Here is an 18,104-nt window from a genome sequence, read left to right on the forward strand (position 1 = left end):
ATTGGTGAGGATTTTTATCAAGCCTTCCCTAGGAAAGGGGGTGAAGGGTTTGGGAAGGATTTTGGGGGGAAAGACGTTTCCAAGCGGGCTCTTTCCTGGTTATATATCTGTTAGACGCTTGGTGGTGGCAGCAATAAAGTCCAAGGGCAAAAGGTAAAATAGTTTGTACCTTGGGGAAGTTTTAACCTAAGCTGGTAAAAATAAGCTTAGGGGGTTTTCATGCAGGTCCCCACATCTGTACCCTAGACTTCAGAGTGGGGAAGGAATCTTGACAACTTGGTACCAGGGTCAAACCTTAACTGCTGAAGAAGAGGAGTTGGCTATGACATGGACATCCAGCAATCATCCCTCCATAATGCTAACTATAATAAACTTCAGAGCTGAGGGTGAACCATTCAAGAAATATATGTTTGCTGATGATGTTTTAAAGAAAGTCACACCAGTGAATTGGTGGAGTCACTTAAGCACTAGGATTCAGAGACTGTTGAAGTGATAATCTCACTATTAACAGCAGTGGCTTCTGCTGCTGGTGAAGAAAGAATATTTTCTTCCTTTGGACTAATTCATTCCCAACTGAGAAATCGTTTGGGACCTGAAAAAGCAGGAAAGCTTGTTTTTCTTTTCCAGATTATGAACAAACAGGAAAATAAAGGTGAAGACAACTAGAGTTAGCTGCAGAAGCCAATATTTTAAGTTTCTCATGTTGACCTGGCTGACACAGTTGATTTTTTTTAAAAAATATTTCAGTTAACTATTTTAGTTAAAAATAATTTTAACCAAAACAAACCTGATTTTAAAAATCTCGAATGTTTAACTAAATTCAAAAATGCATATGCTTGTTTTGCTAAAATATTCTGTTTGCTGTTGAAGAAAAAATCCAGAATACATAACGTTGTTGTTTTACTTAAATAAAACAATTTAAATGTCTGACTGGTGATGTTCTCCTCCTAATACAGCATTGCAAGAAAATCCTCCACATATTAATGATTAACCTGTTGAATTGGAGATAGTTCATCTCCCAATGACTTCATAAATATCTGCTTCAATTATCTTTGGTAAATGAAATAACTGATCATTCATTTTCTGATATAGCTGGAAAACTAATCTGAAATGTTTTCAAAATAAATCACTTTAAAAATGTATAGCGTGTGTCTTCTGAAAATGAAACCTACACCTATCTCTGAGTTGTGAGAATATGTATTAAAGGTTATAACAACCAACAATAATACACTTTTATGTAGAAATCCATGATTAAATCGAGTCTTCCTAACATGATTTAAATCAAATCCACCCTGACCTTAACTGATTAGATATAAGCAAGTTTAGCTGACATGTTTTCTCCCACCCTTTGTCTGTCATGACTATCTATAAGTTCTTCAGGGCAAGGATTGTGTTTTACCACATTTAAGCACAATCTAATATCTACTGGAGTCTCTAGGCACTACTATAATAAAACTAATTAAACAGGAATCCTCTTAAAATTGTTTGCCCTTCAAGCATTCTTATCTTGTGTACTGTACTGTTTGCAATCATGTCAAAGAAAATAATGACAGGTTTCAGAGTAACAGCTGTGTTAGTCTGTATTCGCAAAAAGAAAAGACTTACTTGTGGCACCTTAGAGACTAACCAATTTATTTGAGCATAAGCTTTCGTGAGCTACAGCTCACTTCATCGGGTGCATTCTCTGGAAAGTGTAGAAGATCTTTTTATACACACAAAGCATGAAAAAATACCTCCCCCCATCCCACTCTCCTGCTGGTAATAGTTTATCTAAAGTGATCACTCTCCTTACAATGTGTATGATAACCAAGGTGGGCCATTTCCAGCACAAATCCAGGGTTTAACAAGAACAACTGAGGCGGGGTGGGGGGGGTTAGGAAAACAAGGGGAAATAGGTTACCTTGCATAATGACTTAGCCACTCCCAGTCTCTATTCAAGCCTAAGTTAATTGTATCCAATTTGCAAATGAATTCCAATTCAGCAGTCTCTCGCTGGAGTCTGGATTTGAAGTTTTTTTGTTGTAATATCGCAACTTTCATGTCTGTAATCGCGTGACCAGAGAGATTGAAGTGTTCTCCAACTGGTTTATGAATGTTATAATTCTTGACATCTGATTTGTGTCCATTTATTCTTTTACGTAGAGACTGTCCAGTTTGACCAATGTACATGGCAGAGAGGCATTGCTGGCACATGATGGCATATATCACATTGGTAGATGTGCAGGTGAACAAGCCTCTGATAGTGTGGCTGATGTTAATAGGCCCTGTGATGGTGTCCCCTGAATAGACATGTGGGCACAGTTGGCAACGGGCTTTGTTGCAAGGATAGGTTCCTGGGTTAGTGGTTCTGCTGTGTGGTATGCGGTTGCTGGTAAGTATTTGCTTCAGGTTGGGGGGCTGTCTGTAGGCAAGGACTAGCCTGTCTCTCAAGATTTGTGAGAGTGTTGGGTCATCCTTCAGGATAGGTTGTAGATCCTTAATAATGCGTTGGAGGGGTTTTAGTTGGGGGCTGAAGGTGATGGCTAGTGGCGTTCTGTTATTTTCTTTGTTAGGCCTGTCCTGTAGTAGGTGACTTCTGGGAACTCTTCTGGCTCTATCAATCTGTTTCTTCACTTCCGTAGGTGGGTATTGTAGTTGTAAGAATGCTTGATAGAGATCTTGTAGGTGTTTGTCTCTGTCTGAGGGGTTGGAGCAAATGCAGTTGCATCGCAGAGCTTGGCTGTAGACAATGGATCATGTGGTGTGGTCAGGGTGAAAGCTGGAAGCATGTAGGTAGGAATAGCAGTCAGTAGGTTTCCAGTATAGGGTGGTGTTTATGTGACCATCACTTATTAGCACTGTAGTGTCCAGAAAGTGGATCTCTTGTGTGGACTGGACCAGGCTGAGGTTGATGCCCCCCACACACACACCAGATGTTCTTGTTAAACCCTAGATTTGTGGTGGAAATGGCCCAACTTGATTATCATACACATTGTAAGGAGAGTGATCACTTTAGATAAGCTATTACCAGCAGGAGAGTGGGGTGGGGGGAGGTATTTTTTCATGCTTTGTGTGTATAAAAAGATCTTCTACACTTTCCAGAGTATGCACCCGATGAAGTGAGCTGTAGCTCACGAAAGCTTATGCTCAAATAAATTGGTTAGTCTCTAAGGTGCCACAAGTAATCCTTTTCTTTTTAAAGAAAATAATGAGTCTGGTGGCACCTTAAAGACTAACAGATTTATTTGAGCGTAAGCTTTCGTGGGTAAAACCCCCACTTCTTCAGATGCATGGAGTGAAAATTACAGATGCAGTCATAAATATACGGACACATGAAGAGAAGGGAGTTACCTCACAAGTGGAGAACTAGTGTTGACAGGGCCAATTCGATCAGGGTGGATGTAGTCCACTCCCAATAATAGATGAGGAGATGTCAATTCCAGGAGAAGCAAAGCTGCTTCTGTAATGAGCCAACCACTCCCAGTCCCTATTCAAGCCCAAATTAATGGTGTTAAATTTGCAAATGAATTTTAGTTCTGCTGTTTCTCTTTGAAGTCTGTTTCTGAAGTTTTTTTGTTCAAGTATGGCTACTTTCAGATCTGTTATAGAATGTCCAGGAAGATAGAAGTGTTCTCCTACTGGCTTTTGTACGTTACCATTCCTGATGTCCGATTTGTGTCCATTTATTCTTTTACATAGGGACTGTCCGGTTTGGCCAATGTACCCGAGAAAATAATGGTGAGCTCCTCAAACTATGTGATAAGCTGGTTTCTAAAAGCAGCACACGCTTTCAGATGTACCTACATATCTTTACGTGTATTCTAATGACCCACCCTCACAGTGAGAATTTATTCCTCTGAAACATATCATAAAGCACAGTTATGAAAAGCAGAGAGTTTAAATGGCAAGAAACAGAAGCAGCATAAGTTTGTTAGGCAGGTACAGTTACACAATTGCTCTTTTGCTTTACTATCCAAATGTATGGAGAGTGTACGTTTTATAAGTGTAAGGGCACTAAAACATTTTAAAATAAATAACTGTAGTTTAGAAAATGACCTACTTTATAGTGGAGCAGGACCATCAATGTTTTGATCTACTGGATTATTTGAGAATCACTACCAAAGTTCAAAGTAATGAATACCAAGATAATCCTAACAATTATAAATCATTAATAAGCAATGACTATATTATGTATATCAGACATTATAATATCCTTATTTTATTATAATTGTGCATTTGAGGCTTTTTATATAAGTATATGGTAATAATGCTTATAGGATCTTAAAATATCTGTTAACCACATGCATTTAATTGTGTTATCCTAGCAATGAGAAATACTAATTGGTAGACAATGAGTCATCCACACCACAGAAGATCACACCCAGTCCTCCTCTCCCCACCCCACACACACAGAGTTAAAATCCCATGCACATCAGGGGCTGAATAGGACTCTTTCAGACCTTATTTCAGTTGTTCCTTTGTGGCGGGCTCAGAACATAAAACACAATCAGTTCAGCCAGAATACTCCATTTTCACCTCAGGAGAGTTAGATCAAAACAAAAAAATCTAATCCAAACCTTCCTGATAATAGTAGAACGGAAGAACACTGCTGCTGGCTACCAGTGCCTATCCTTTCTAGTTCTACTGAAATACTTTCTACTTCAATACCTTGCATTTTAAAAGGAAGCATTCATTTCCAGATTCCACTTAGTTTTCCAAGAATAGTTAGGCTTGCTCCATGATCCTTTAGGCAGCAGTTGCACAAATAAATTGCTTACTTGTTTCCTCAAAGCTGCAATAAGCCTTCTGAGGTCTCTGGAGATCTTAAACTCCAACGTAAATGCTTGTAAACTACTGTCAGAGGACATATGTAACCACAATCTAGCTAGAAGAATTCCAACTGCTCTCCAATTACCTTAAGTTTGTTTGGGGGCAATGGGGAAAATTCAGTAGAGTGGTGTTGAAGTAGGAATGAAATTGCTGGGTACACGATTGAATAATTTGGATTTGATGTTGGTTGCCTTTTCATCTGCCCTCCATCACATTTTCTGTTATTTACTACCCCAATGATGGTGACATAACCATTTAATTTTTTTCAGACTTCATACTAAATATTTTAAATAGTTCTTTCAAATAAGCAGACCAAGTCTCTAAGCACATACATAACACTGTACAAGAGTAATTCAACTAGACACATTTACAAAATGGCTCAATCTCAACAGAAGACTCATTGCTAACAACTCCAGATCTTCAATGAACACCCATCATCTCAACCAGCGAAGACTGGAAGAGCAGATGTGCCTTGCACAGTGCCCGGAAGGACCCTTTTTTCTTTACTTCTTACAGCTAAGACAGATTTTCAAAACTTCTAACTATTAGGCTACAAAATGAAATTTTTACCACCAGCTCTCTATCTAGATTCTTACTCTTCATCAAATAAAACTTAAGTCTAAACAAGTGTAAGAACAGGTTTTTTACTAAGAAGCAGGACCACTCCAAATACAACACTTGGGTTGCACGGTGGGGCAGTGAAGGTGAGAGAAAACCAAGCTGGCCTGGGCTGTCAAAAAGAATCTTGAAAAACTTCCTTTTCCTAAAAGAAAAGCATGTTTATATGAGAGAGAATTACTGATGTTGCAAGAAAATGAGATGGTGATGGCAGTAGAATGGCGTGAAGCCAAGCAGAAGTAATACAAGAAGGAAAAGTTCAAAACCAAGATAGCAGCAATAAAATGCAGCCGCTCACTTATCAGCACACTTGGAAGTGAATCACAATCCCAAGGCCATAATTATCCAGTACTGGGAATTCAGGAGTCAAGTCATCCCACTTGACCAAATTAGCAGTGAAGGAGGCGGACAGCAACATGAAGTCTCTACAACTTCAAAATATATATATACCTGGTACCACTATAATAGTTAGATAACCAAAATCTACAGCACACATTTTACCAGTAGCAAGGAGCACCAGCTTTTCCACTAAAATAGAAATAACTAACCACTTCTTACCACTGATAGCACTGCAAAGCAAATACAGCTATGGAAGAGTGAACTGGATTCTGCACAGCCTTATGCATAATCCATGACATTATCAGTTAAGATTTAATTCTCAAATCTTTATTACTGGTAACGTGTAAGAGGCAGAGACCATAGCTTGATATTCAAGTCTAAGGGCTTGTCTACACTGGCAATTAACAGCGCCACGACCACACAAGGCATGTTAAAGCACTGCCATGGCAACGATTTAGCGTTGCCTGTGTAGACTAGCCCTAACACCGAGCGTGCAATTCTGGCAGCTAGAACACCATTATTTGAATTGAAAGTTAAGAAAGTGTGTAAGATAAGAAAATCAAGAAGTGACTCAAAATAAATATGGAGGACCATCAGATCATTACTACTTATTTTTCTGACTATGCCTGTATTTTAACTTGGATGAAGTTCTTGTCTAGGGTGAAGGATAGGCAACCTGAAAAATCTGTTTCCCACTCTGTGCCTACAGCCAATTCTCCTTTGCCACTCCAATTTCTTACTTCAGTTCTTGTCTCAAAAGAGAGCTCTCCCACACCTGTGATCACTCTTCAGCCGCAATGCCCCAACTCCTACCCAATCCACCTTACTTCCTCCTACGACTAGCTCCTCTACATGGTGTCACCTTTAGGCTAGATAATGATCTGCTTCAGGACAATGACAGTTCTCAGCAGCATACTCCCTAAAAATCAACACATGAAGCACAGAACAACTGCAAAAACAGGCAGGGTAAATTTGGATGAGGTCAGGAGTCAGGATCCATTTTTCCATTCCAATATTTTCTTCCCTTAGGACATCTTTGTCTTTTCCCTCTCAACATTCATGCTGAAAGAGAACAAAATCTTCATAGAGCCAACAGTGCTGTAAACATCTCAAACTAGAACATAAAAAAGAAAGGAATAGGAGAAGGAAGAAGACACACAAGGAAGAGTATAAAGAAAAATTAGTGCCAAAGGTTTGAAAAGTATTAATTAGTACTTTGTCAGTGTTATACTCAACAGCAATGCTATCATTCATTTCCAAGACAATTCTGGGGATTAACAACACACAGTTGGGAGTATGGTGGCACTTTAAAGACAAACAGATTTATTTGGGTATAAGCTTTCGTGCCCAAATAATGTAATATAATAATAAAATAATGCCTGCAACTGTAATTTTCACTCCATGCATCTGAAGAAGTGGGTTTTTTACCCACGAAGGCTTATGCCCAAATAAATCTGTTAGTCTTTAAGGTGTCACCGGACTCCTTATTGTTTTTGTGGATACAGACTAACACGGCTACCCCTCGATAGTCGGGAGTATGGTGCTGCAGATACTTGAACATTACACTGGTTGCCCTTAAAGGAGTTAACATCTAAGCTACATTTATTGTACATTCCTAGATCTGAAAAAGTTATTTTCTCATCTAAGTTATGGGGGAAATTGTGGTTTCACAGTTATCACTGTGATTACTAGGATGAATGTTGACATCTGCTGTGGGTACGTGCTTCCTAAGAGGATATACTCCATGGTAGTGTGAAAAACAAAACAAAAAAAAATCCTCATACCAAAACACAAACCTGGAGAGGGAGAAATTATTTTTTTAAATGTAAAACAAATATTCTCGAGCTGTCGATTAATTGCAATTAACTCACGCGATTAACTCAAAAAAAGTTAACTTCAATTAAAAAAATTAATTGCAATTAATCGCACTGTTAAACAATAGAATACCAATTGAAATTTATTAAATATTTGAATGTTTTTCTACATTTTGAAATATACTGATTTCTATTACAACACAGAATACAAAGTGTACAGTGATCACTTTATATTATTTTCTATTACAAATATTTGCACTGTAAAAATGATAAAAAATAGTATTATTCAATTCACCTCATACGAGTATAGTAGTGCAATCTCTTTATCGTAAAAGCGTAACTTACAAATATAGATTTTTTTTTGTTACATAACTGCACTCAAAAACAATATAAAAAGTTAGAGCCTCCTACAAGTCCACTCAGTCCTACTTCTTGTTCAGCCAATCGCTAAGACAGACAAGATTGTTTACATTTAAGGGAGATACCGCTGCCTGCTTCTTATTTACATCACCTGAAAGTGAGAACAGACGTTCGCATGGCACTTTTGAAGCCAGCATTGCAAGATATTTACATGCCAGATATTCTAAACATTCGTATACTCCTTCATGCTTTGGCCACCATACCAGAGGACATGCTTCCATGCTGATGATGCGCGTTAATTAAATTGGTGACTGAACTCCTTGGGGGGGAACTGTACGTCTCCTGTTCTGTTTTACCCACATTCTGGCATATACGTCATGTTATAGCAGTCTCAGATGATGACCTAGCACATGTTCGTTTTAAGAACACTTTCACAGCAGATTTGACAAAACGCAAAGAAGACACCAATGTGAGATTTCTAAAAATAGCTACAGCACTCGACCCAAAGTTTAAGAATCCGAAGTGCCATCCAAAATCTGAGAGGGACAAGGTGTGGAGCATACTTTCAGAAGTCTTAAAAGACCAACACTCAGATGCGGAAACTACAAAACCTGAACCACCAAAAAAGAAAATCAACCTTCTGCTGGGGGCATCTGACTCAGATGATGAAAACGAACATGCGTCTGTTCACGCTGCTTTGGATCATTACTGAGCAGAACCAGTCATCAGCATGGACCCATGTCCTCTAGAATGGTGGTTAAAGCATGAAGGGACATATGAATCTTTAGTGCATCTGGCATGTAAACTGGCTGAAGTAGGACTGAGTGGACTTGTAGGCTGTAAAGTTTTAAATGGTTTTATTTTTGAATGCAGTTTTTTTTTTAATACATAAGTCTACATTTGTAAATTCAACTTCTATGATCACGAGATTGCACTACAGTACTTGTATTAAGTAAACTGAAATACACTATTTCTTTTGTTTTTTACAGTACAAATATTTGTAATAAAAAATAAATATAAAGTGAGCACTGTACACTTTGTATTCTATGTTGTAACTGAAATCAATATAATTGAAAATGTAGAAAACATCCAAAATATTTAAATAAATGGTATTCTATTAACAATTTTTTTTAATTGTGCGATTAATCACAATTAATTTTTTTTAATTGCTTGACAGCCCTAAAATATTCACAAGCTTGTGTGTACACATTACACTTCAGATTTTAAATCTGAAAGTTTTGTATTAAAAGAAGAAAAAATGCTTTTCATTAATGTTTTAACTTCTCATGCACACCCTAAATAGGGAATTGTGAAAAGGAAGTTTACAAGAGAATGAGTTCCAGAAACTTTGTAAAATTATATCTTATTGGACTGCTTGGCTGGAATCTTCTTCCTTTGTTTAGTTCCAGATGCAGCAGAATGCAGCATTTAAAAAAAAAAAAAAAAAAAAAAAGCCAGGAGAAAGTCATCACCACTAGCCTGTGTATTATTTTGACTGTGTACTCTGCAAAAGAGGGGACACCAGCTCTTGGTTCTGCAATCTAATATACATCCCTAAAATTATATGGATTAAAACTGGTGGTGGTCAAATTGGCGCTCATTGGAAATTGGTTGATTTATAATGACCTGTTGACTTTGATTTGATAAATTCTCAAACATTTTGATACGTTTCAGTCTCTGCTGGGATACACAATGGTGATGAAATGGTAGATTATTGCTTGACAAAAAGGAGTTAACAGGGAGAGGCTACTGATTTCATAAATTTCCTGTACAGTCAGAAGACCTATCATAGTTTCTGCAAATTCAGAATCTGCAAATCTGAAACTGATGGGTGTGTCCTCCAAATATTACACTGACAGGCAACAGGAACTGGTACTTCTCAAATCCAAAAAACTTCTGCAGCTGATTGAGCTAAACTATTCACTAGTGCTAATACTGACTTATGTCGGATGAGGATGTGAAAATGACTGTTTTAGACATACATATACATGCAAGGCAAAAAAACCTGAGTTTACAGAGTCATGAAGCAATATTCACCAAATATGTGATACCAAATATTATTTAGGGATTCTATATGCAATCTAAACAGTATAATGAATTTGTGGAGGCAATCTTATACAAGAGCTGGACAAAATTCAAAGATTAACAACTTCCCCATGCTTGGTGCTTTTATATAGGCCGGACTGGTAGCAGCACCGATTAAGGTTACCTGACACTTACCATTGCAAGACCCTGTTTTCAGTTGCATATAACTTTCTCAAACTTTAACCATTTGGGCTGACTTTTCCCTGCTGGACATTTGCCTCAGGCTGAACTTTTGAAAAATTTCAGTCAAAATGATTCAGATGTTTTCAAGAATGAAGCTCCGGGAAAAGATGTGGCTTTACTCATAATAGCCCTGCCTCATTCAGGGCACAGACTGGATTTGTTCTGGGGATGAAATAGTAAAAGATTAAGGTGAAGTAGTAAAGAAGGTTGTCAGCTGCAGGACCCAGCCTCATTTGCTGCAGAAGTTGAAAGATATGCAATGCATGAGGCAGGGGACTGCAGAAAGAGAAAGGATGTTCTTTATGGTGAAGGCAGCTGAATGCTGCTCTGGAGAACTGGATTCAATGCGGCCTGTGCCACAGAGTTCCCGTGTCTGTGTGATGCTAAGCAAGTTTTTCACAGGTGGTGACTAACTGTGTGTTCCTCATTTGCCAAGTGCCCAGCTTGAGACCATGAGGTCTGATTTGCAGAAGTGCTGAGCCCTCACAGATGTAACTGAAGTCAATCAGAGCTCTGAAAGAACATTGAAAAACCAGGACCCATCGTGTCTCAAAATGGGCACCCAAAATCAGTGAATACTTTGGGTATTAATCGCTCTGTGCCTCAGCTTCCCACCTGTAAAATGGGGAAAATCATACCCCCTTGCTTCACAGGTTTTATGAAGATAAATAAACAAATGTTTGTGAGGCAGATACAATATGAGTGCTATAGAAAAACCTGGAAGGAAATTAATAATTTTGTCTTTTAGGAAGGGTTTGAATAGTATTTGGCAAATAAGGCCAGAGGATCACACACACTGAGTAATTAGACGATAAAAGCAGTGGTTCTCAAACTTTTGTAATGGTGACCCCTTTCACATAGCAAGCCTCTGAGTACGACCCCCCCCCTTACAAATTAAAAACTTTTTTATATATTTAACACCATTATAAATGCTGGAGGCAAAGTGGGGTCTGGGGTGGAGGCTGACAGCTTGCAACCCCCCATGTAATAACCTCACGACCCCTTCAGGGGTCCCAACCCCTAGTTTGAGAACCCCTGCGATAAAGTATCAGACAGCTGCTCATAAATTCTGTAGAGTCCATCCTGAATGAGGCAAGGGCCCTGTGGAAAAAAAATAGCATGTGATCTTGTAATTATAGACTGTATCATAGTATACATAGAAATGGGCCAAATTAAGGTTTCACATGCAACCTTAATTCTGGCATTTCCTAACTGCTTGACTTTGCAACCTAAATACTGTTTTTTTAATGTAGGTGTTTTGTGTGTAATTATTAAAAGATGGTGAAACCAACTTTTTTTTTTTAAATCAAAATGAATTCACCATTACCACATCCACATTGCTGCCTATAGCAACAATTTAGAAGGTATTTACTAGTCTTGACCTCATTTAGAAAATGTCAAAAACTAGCCTTTGACGACAAACAAAAATTTACCCAGATCAATGACTAGAAAAATAAATGAAAGCTCCCAAGCTTCACTGCACTTCATTGATGGTGTTCACAGGAGTACAGAGAGCATTATTACAACAAGCAGTTAAATTATCAGCTGCTTTTAAGGAAGATTTAAAAGGCACGCTCATTTCTAACCACCACCAAACAAGCACTTATGGTAAACAATGGCAAGGACAGTTAATTCTAATTCTGCCAAAGTTTCAATCACTTCCATTAGGCAGCTGTTTCTGAAAACACTCTGGACAAGTCAACTTGACACTCTCTCACTTCAGGTTATATTTCTTATGCATGAGTAGAGAGGTCCATGTGATGTATAAAATTCTTAAAATATCTTTGCTCATCTCTGAGTGTCAGAGAAGAACTGATGATTATCTGTCGTAAACATTTTAATATTCCAACGTTGCTCAAACTCTGAGGCTGCCTTCCCTAAGGAGGCTTGAAGCTGTTTTTGTGGGAGACAAGGGAAGTTTAGACAGGAATAGCTATTCTCTGTTCTAGAGGATTTAGGAAAACAAGAATCCAGTACTGAATACTGGCTATTATTACTCAATGTTGAATTGATGGTTCCTCATTTGCTAAGTACAAAGTTGAAATGATGCTAACAAGGATAAAAATTTAACTTCGTCTTCAGCCTACAATTAAAATATACCTTTCAGTCATTCTCCCCCCACCCCCACCCTGCACTTCCAAAACAACCCAGTAATAGTTTATTCTGCACCTATATTCCACTCTCCATTCCAGTTACAGTGGGAGCAACCTGAGTACTTGTTCTGACCTCAGGGAAGACTGTTGACTAGGTAAAAAGTTGTGTAGTGACCACACAACTTTTAGTTAACTTCTACCCACGTAAAATCTCAAAAGCAAAGAAGTTTGTCAAAATGAGTTTGCCAGCTCAGAACAGCATTACCAGCCTATCTACAGGAGGAAAATTTTAAAAAATCTTCAAAAGATCTAGTTTCCAGCCATTGTTTCTTAAAGATAATGTAAATATAACTGAGAATAAAGTTAGTAATTTCAACATTTATTTTTATTCTATTTACTTTTTGCACTTCAGCCTGAAAGTGAAAATGAGTCAATTTCACTTTCATAAAAGTAGCAAAAAAAAAAAAAAAAAAAATCACAGCAGGACTATGAAGCTAGCCAACTCTCAAGGTCCCTATTTCACCTGCTCCTTAGGCCTGGTTTACATCTAAAAATTAGGTTGATCTACATATACTGCTCAGTGCTGTGGAAAAATGTCATGACCTGCACAATGTAGTTAAGTCAACCTAAACCCCATAGCAGACGTAGCTAGGTCAACACTGGGTCAACCAGAAAAATTCTTCCATTGAACTAGCTACCGCCTCTCAAGGGAGTAGATTTACTACACCAACAGAAAAACCTACACTGCGGTGGTGCAGTCCCTTGGTGCAGCTGTAGCGCTTCTAGTGTAGACATACCCCTACCTTGTGCTGGAAAAGTTACTTCTGCCCCTCTGACCACAGTGGAAAAGAAACAGAACATAACTTTGGGCTTATGCTATTTGATACTGTGCTTTAATTTTTAAGATAGTTAATTTTGCACATTAAACATTAAGAACCTTTTAATCCATTCTGCAGTCTGAAGGTCATGGCTCCAATCAGTGACACTACAGCACTCATTTGTCCTCTTTCAACAAAAAGATACACAAGGGGTCACCTTAAATGCATTAAGGAAGCAAGACAAATCAGAAGAATTAATTATACTTCCATAATATACAGGAAAAATCTGAACAAATGCTTTGGTTTGGCAACTCAAACCTCATTCCAAAAAGTTCTCTGTTAAATAGTTATATAATATGTATGGCTCACCAAAAGGCTAGAGCATGGGACTGTGAATCCAGTGATGAATGTTCTACCCCCAAGTTACTAGTCTGCTGTATAATCTGAGGAAGTCACTTAGGCTCTGTAATGTAGCCACCATGTTGGCATAGCTATGCCAGCACAGTCCCCTCGTGTAGATGCAGAGAATGCTGACAGGAGGAGGAGTTCTGCTGGTATAGGCATACACCTTCTCCCAATGACCTCAGCTCTGTCTATAGAAGCCCTCTTCTTCTATCAGCATATCTGCACCTACCAGGAGGGGACAAGGGGAGGCTGTTGGCATACTATCTGACCAGGTATGTGGTTTTTTAACATCTCTGAACATCGTAACTATTCTAATATAAGTTTTAAGTGTAGACCAGGTTTTAACTTCTCTGTGCCTCCATTTCCCCATCTTTAAAAGGGGATAATACATAATCCCCATTGCTGCAAGAAAAGTGCAATATCCAATTGCAGTATTATTTTCCATAATAAGCCTTATATCAACAAAAAAAGTATTAACATCAAATGTTATCCAAAGTTTATGCACAGGAGAAAGAAACAAGTAAACAGCAGCTGCTTTACTAGATTTAAGTTCAGGACAAACATAACCACTTATTGGCAGATCAATGAAGCAACAACTCTGGCTGAAAGAAAAAAGTCAAGGATGTGAAGAAATGTACATGTCAAGTGACTGAGGGCATAAAATTCTACTTATAGTGTTTTCAGCTAATTTAATAAATCATATTGATCATAACAGCATTCCTTGCTTAAAACCAACAATTTGAAAGTCACATTTCTGTCTCAAAAATATTTACATACCTTGTTACTTGTAACATCTAAGATTATTGTAATTGAAGTTTTAGAGAAAATACTTCTATTTTTGTTTATTTACTTTATGCTTTCACAGCAATTGGTGTATAGACAGTTTGCTGTTTCCCTTTTATAACCAGATATTTCACAAAGCAAGTAGAATCAGCAAAGCATTTTAAAAACAAAAACAAAATCCACAAAAACTGGAAACAGGACTTGGGCAGGTGTAGTGCCTGAAACTGACTAGATTTGAAGTTGATTATGTCATTTTAATGTGGAAAATTATTCTGTATGATAAAAGACCAAAGAACAGCAATAAGATGCCCAAAATCAGAAGGAAATTAAGTAGACTGTGTTTAAAAGAAACCCATTGGTTCAACTTGCTATGCTTAGAGAGAGGCAAACAACTCAATCTAGACCTAAGCAAATTATCAAAATAACATGAAAAGCAACAAGGTAAACTTGGCTATGTACCAAGTACAGAAAACCCAAACTAATGCAGGACTTTTCAGGTGTTTTAGTGGTGAAGAAAAAAAAAATTCTGCTTCTTACAAATCCACTGCATAACGCTTAAACAAAAAAAACCCAACCCCGCCAATCATACCTTTATGCTTTAATTAACCAGATGGCAAACCAGCCATCTTCTCTCTCATTTCATCTCTTGCAGACCATTTATATATCCTGGTTACTTATGGAATGAACTTACAATATTTATAAATACTCTGTTCCCTATCTGAGGTTAGTTATTAAAGTCCTCCCAGGTCATTGATACAACTGTCAACTGAAAAGTATTCGCTCAGATCCCCCAGGAAGCACCATTGATCTTATTAAACTCTGATGGATCATCAAAAAAGTTCCATTACCCTGATGAGGACGATACTTTCCAGCACTAAACTGAAGGATGCAGTCAGTCAGTCCATGCTGAGGATGTAACCTGCTGCGCACAAGTCTCCAAACCAAATCTGAACATAAAGTTCAGCTTGTACTCAAGTTACACAAATGGAAGTCAGAAGACAAATGAGATAGTCCAGTGGTTGCCATGGTGTCCATGAGATCATGAGCTAACTCAGAAGAGCCGTCATTTGTATGGACACTATAGTAACCTAAAATAGTTCATCACCTGCACCATTACAGAGCTCAAAATGGCATTCTGATATGCAGTGAAATATCCTGGAGACTAACACTAGACCCATTTTATCTCAATCCCAAAGACTTATAAATGAGATGGACATCTGAATCAGACATATACACACACAGAGACGCAAACAGCACTCAGCTTTACAAGCAATCCTGTCTATGCTGAACAACATACTGGGCCTGACACAATTCTGCCAACACAGGTAATGGCAAGCAATCAAGTCTCCGCTGTACATGCAAATTTGGAGGCTTCACCCTTAATTATATCATGATTGGTGGTAACTTTAATAAGCATCAACCCTGCATTAAGAGGTGTGACACACAGAGCTGGGTCCATGTACATACAGACACCCAAAAAGAAACATAAGGTGAAACCCAGTGCAACATTTGACCCTGGTTTACACTTAATACATAGTCTTTCCTGCTGTCTCCCTCTTTCTACAACTAGCATTTTGATCCAAGGGCCCATGCCCTACAATTAAATCTCTTTACAGTCCACTGTAATCAAGTGATAGCATTGTTCAGTGATCTACGCCACCTGAGGTAATCACTAATGTGACAGTTGCCACAGCTGAATGCCCAAAAAAGAACTTCCAGAGCAGCCCACCAAGGCAATCTAAACAAGAGAGACACCCAAACAACCACCACTATTACTATATACACAATAGCTTCTTTTTGGCCTTTTGAGCAGCTAGCCTCAAATCAACCTATTTTCATTTCAATCCCCCTACCCAACAGTCTCAAAACCATCTTCAATGAATGTCTTCATTTCACAAGGTTAACCTGTCCTGCCATGAAGAAAAGGGTTTGTGGAAAAGACCACTGCAGCTTACCATGTCTGCACATACATTATAATCAAACCAAAAACATAGCAAGCAACTGTGCAGTAGTAGTGATGTAGCCCTAACAAACAGTGATGCCTTCTTAACAGGCTAACCCCCAGACAAGGAAACCTACCTAAACGAAGAATTAGAACTAGGAGAATAATGGATTTTTCTGGTTCCCTGGCAATTATGTTTCAGAGGTCACAAGCAACTATGAACTACAACTATGGATGACAAATGAATCGTCATTAGGACAGGAAAAGAACCAAGAATGCCCCTACAATCTGGTGGTTACAGAATTCACCTAGGATGTGGGAGACCCAAATTCATGTCCCTGCTCCAATGACTTGTTAAGTATTTATTCAAAGTGGAACAGCTTCAACCAGAGAGATTGAAAAAGTCCCTTATCAGAATATTCCATAGCCCACATAGACCAGTGGTTAGGACATTCTCCTGCAACGTGCAATACTTTCTCCACATCAGGCCTACAGATTGTCTCCCAAATCCCAGGTAAGTGTCCTAACCACTAAGGTTTCAGAGTAACAGCCGTGTTAGTCTGTATTCGCAAAAAGAAAAGGAGTACTTGTGGCACCTTAGAGACTAACCAATTTATTTGAGCATGAGCTTTCGTGAGCTACAGCTCACTTCATCGGATGCATCGGATGCATAGTCTCTAAGGTGCCACAAGTACTCCTTTTCTTCTAACCACTAAGTTAAATCTTATAAGAGGTGGCAGGAGCAAGACCACTACCTCCTCTGGTCGTTTTGTGAATCTTAACTTACTTTGCTTTTGGCAGAATTCCTGAAATCAAAACAAAACTTTTTAACTCAGGCCTAAACAAAATCTTTTGTTCTGACGTTACCAAAACTTTTCAATTTTTTTTTCATTCATTCAGTCGAAACTTTATAGCAAACAACATGAACTCATAAAATACAAGTGAATGGTTTAACACTGTTACAAAAAAAAAGGAAACATTCTGGAATGTATTAGCAGGAGTGATGCAAGCAAGACATGAGCAGTAATTCTTCCACTCTACTCCATGCTGATTAGGCCTCACTAGAATATTGAGTCCAGTTCTGGGCGCCACATTTCAGGAAAGATGTGGACAAAGTGGAGAAAATCCAGAGAGGAGCAACAAAAGTGATTAAAGGTCTAGAAAACATAATTTATGAGGAAAGATTGAAAAAATGGGGTTTGTTCGCTCAGGAGATAAGACAGAGGGGACATGACAGTTTTCAAGTAACTAAAACAAGCAGAAGGGAGAAAAATTGTTCTCCTTAACCTCTGAGGAAAGAAGCAATGGCTTAAATTGCAGCAAGGATGGTTTAGGTTGGACATTAGGAAAAACTTCCTGTCAGGGTGGCTAAGTACTGGAATAAATTGCCTAGGGAGGATGTAGAATCTCCATCATTGGAGATTTTTAAGAGCAGGTATGATGGGGTGTATCAGCCCTACAATGGTACAGCAGGAGTTAACCCTTCTCTCTTAGCCAAGGAGCCAGGATACAAAAGGCAGCGGAGCAGCTCAGTTTGGGCTGACCACTGGCAGGGAAGGAGGCGCGTCCATAGGTCCTGGGAGAGGACCGCCTGCACTCCAACACGCAGAGGCCAGCCAGACGGCAACTGACTCTGACACCCAGGCTTGGGACACCACAGGGGGTGGAGAGATCAGAGTCCCAGAGATGGCGAACTGTAGTGATTTGGGTAGCAAGTGACTCAAGAAATCTTCAGGGGAAACGGTTACAGAACCAGACCAAGACTCGGCGTGTTTCAGCAGGACCACTGCTGAGCTGGTGGCAGGTAACCCCACCACCAATAGGACCCTGGGTTGGGACCTGGTGGAGAGGGCAG

At 38.7% G+C, this 18,104-nt stretch overlaps 1 protein-coding gene across 4 annotated transcripts in view; it reads right to left on the reverse strand.

Moving 5' to 3' along the window:
- TLK1 (tousled like kinase 1) overlaps window positions 1-18,104 on the reverse strand; it is a 136,160-nt gene that overhangs the window by 96,174 nt on the left and 21,882 nt on the right. Inside the window, exon 2 of one of the 4 annotated variants that reach the window (XM_073305811.2) lies at window positions 10,161-10,370. The exons of the other annotated variants lie outside the window; for them this stretch is intronic. Coding sequence (XP_073161912.1) covers window positions 10,161-10,188 — 28 coding nt within the window. The 5' untranslated portion in view covers window positions 10,189-10,370. The remainder of the gene's footprint in view (window positions 1-10,160; window positions 10,371-18,104) is intronic. 4 annotated transcript variants of the gene reach the window in all.

Source organism: Lepidochelys kempii, chromosome 11 (assembly GCF_965140285.1).
Source record: "Lepidochelys kempii isolate rLepKem1 chromosome 11, rLepKem1.hap1, whole genome shotgun sequence".
NCBI classification, from domain to species: Eukaryota; Metazoa; Chordata; order Testudines; family Cheloniidae; genus Lepidochelys; species Lepidochelys kempii.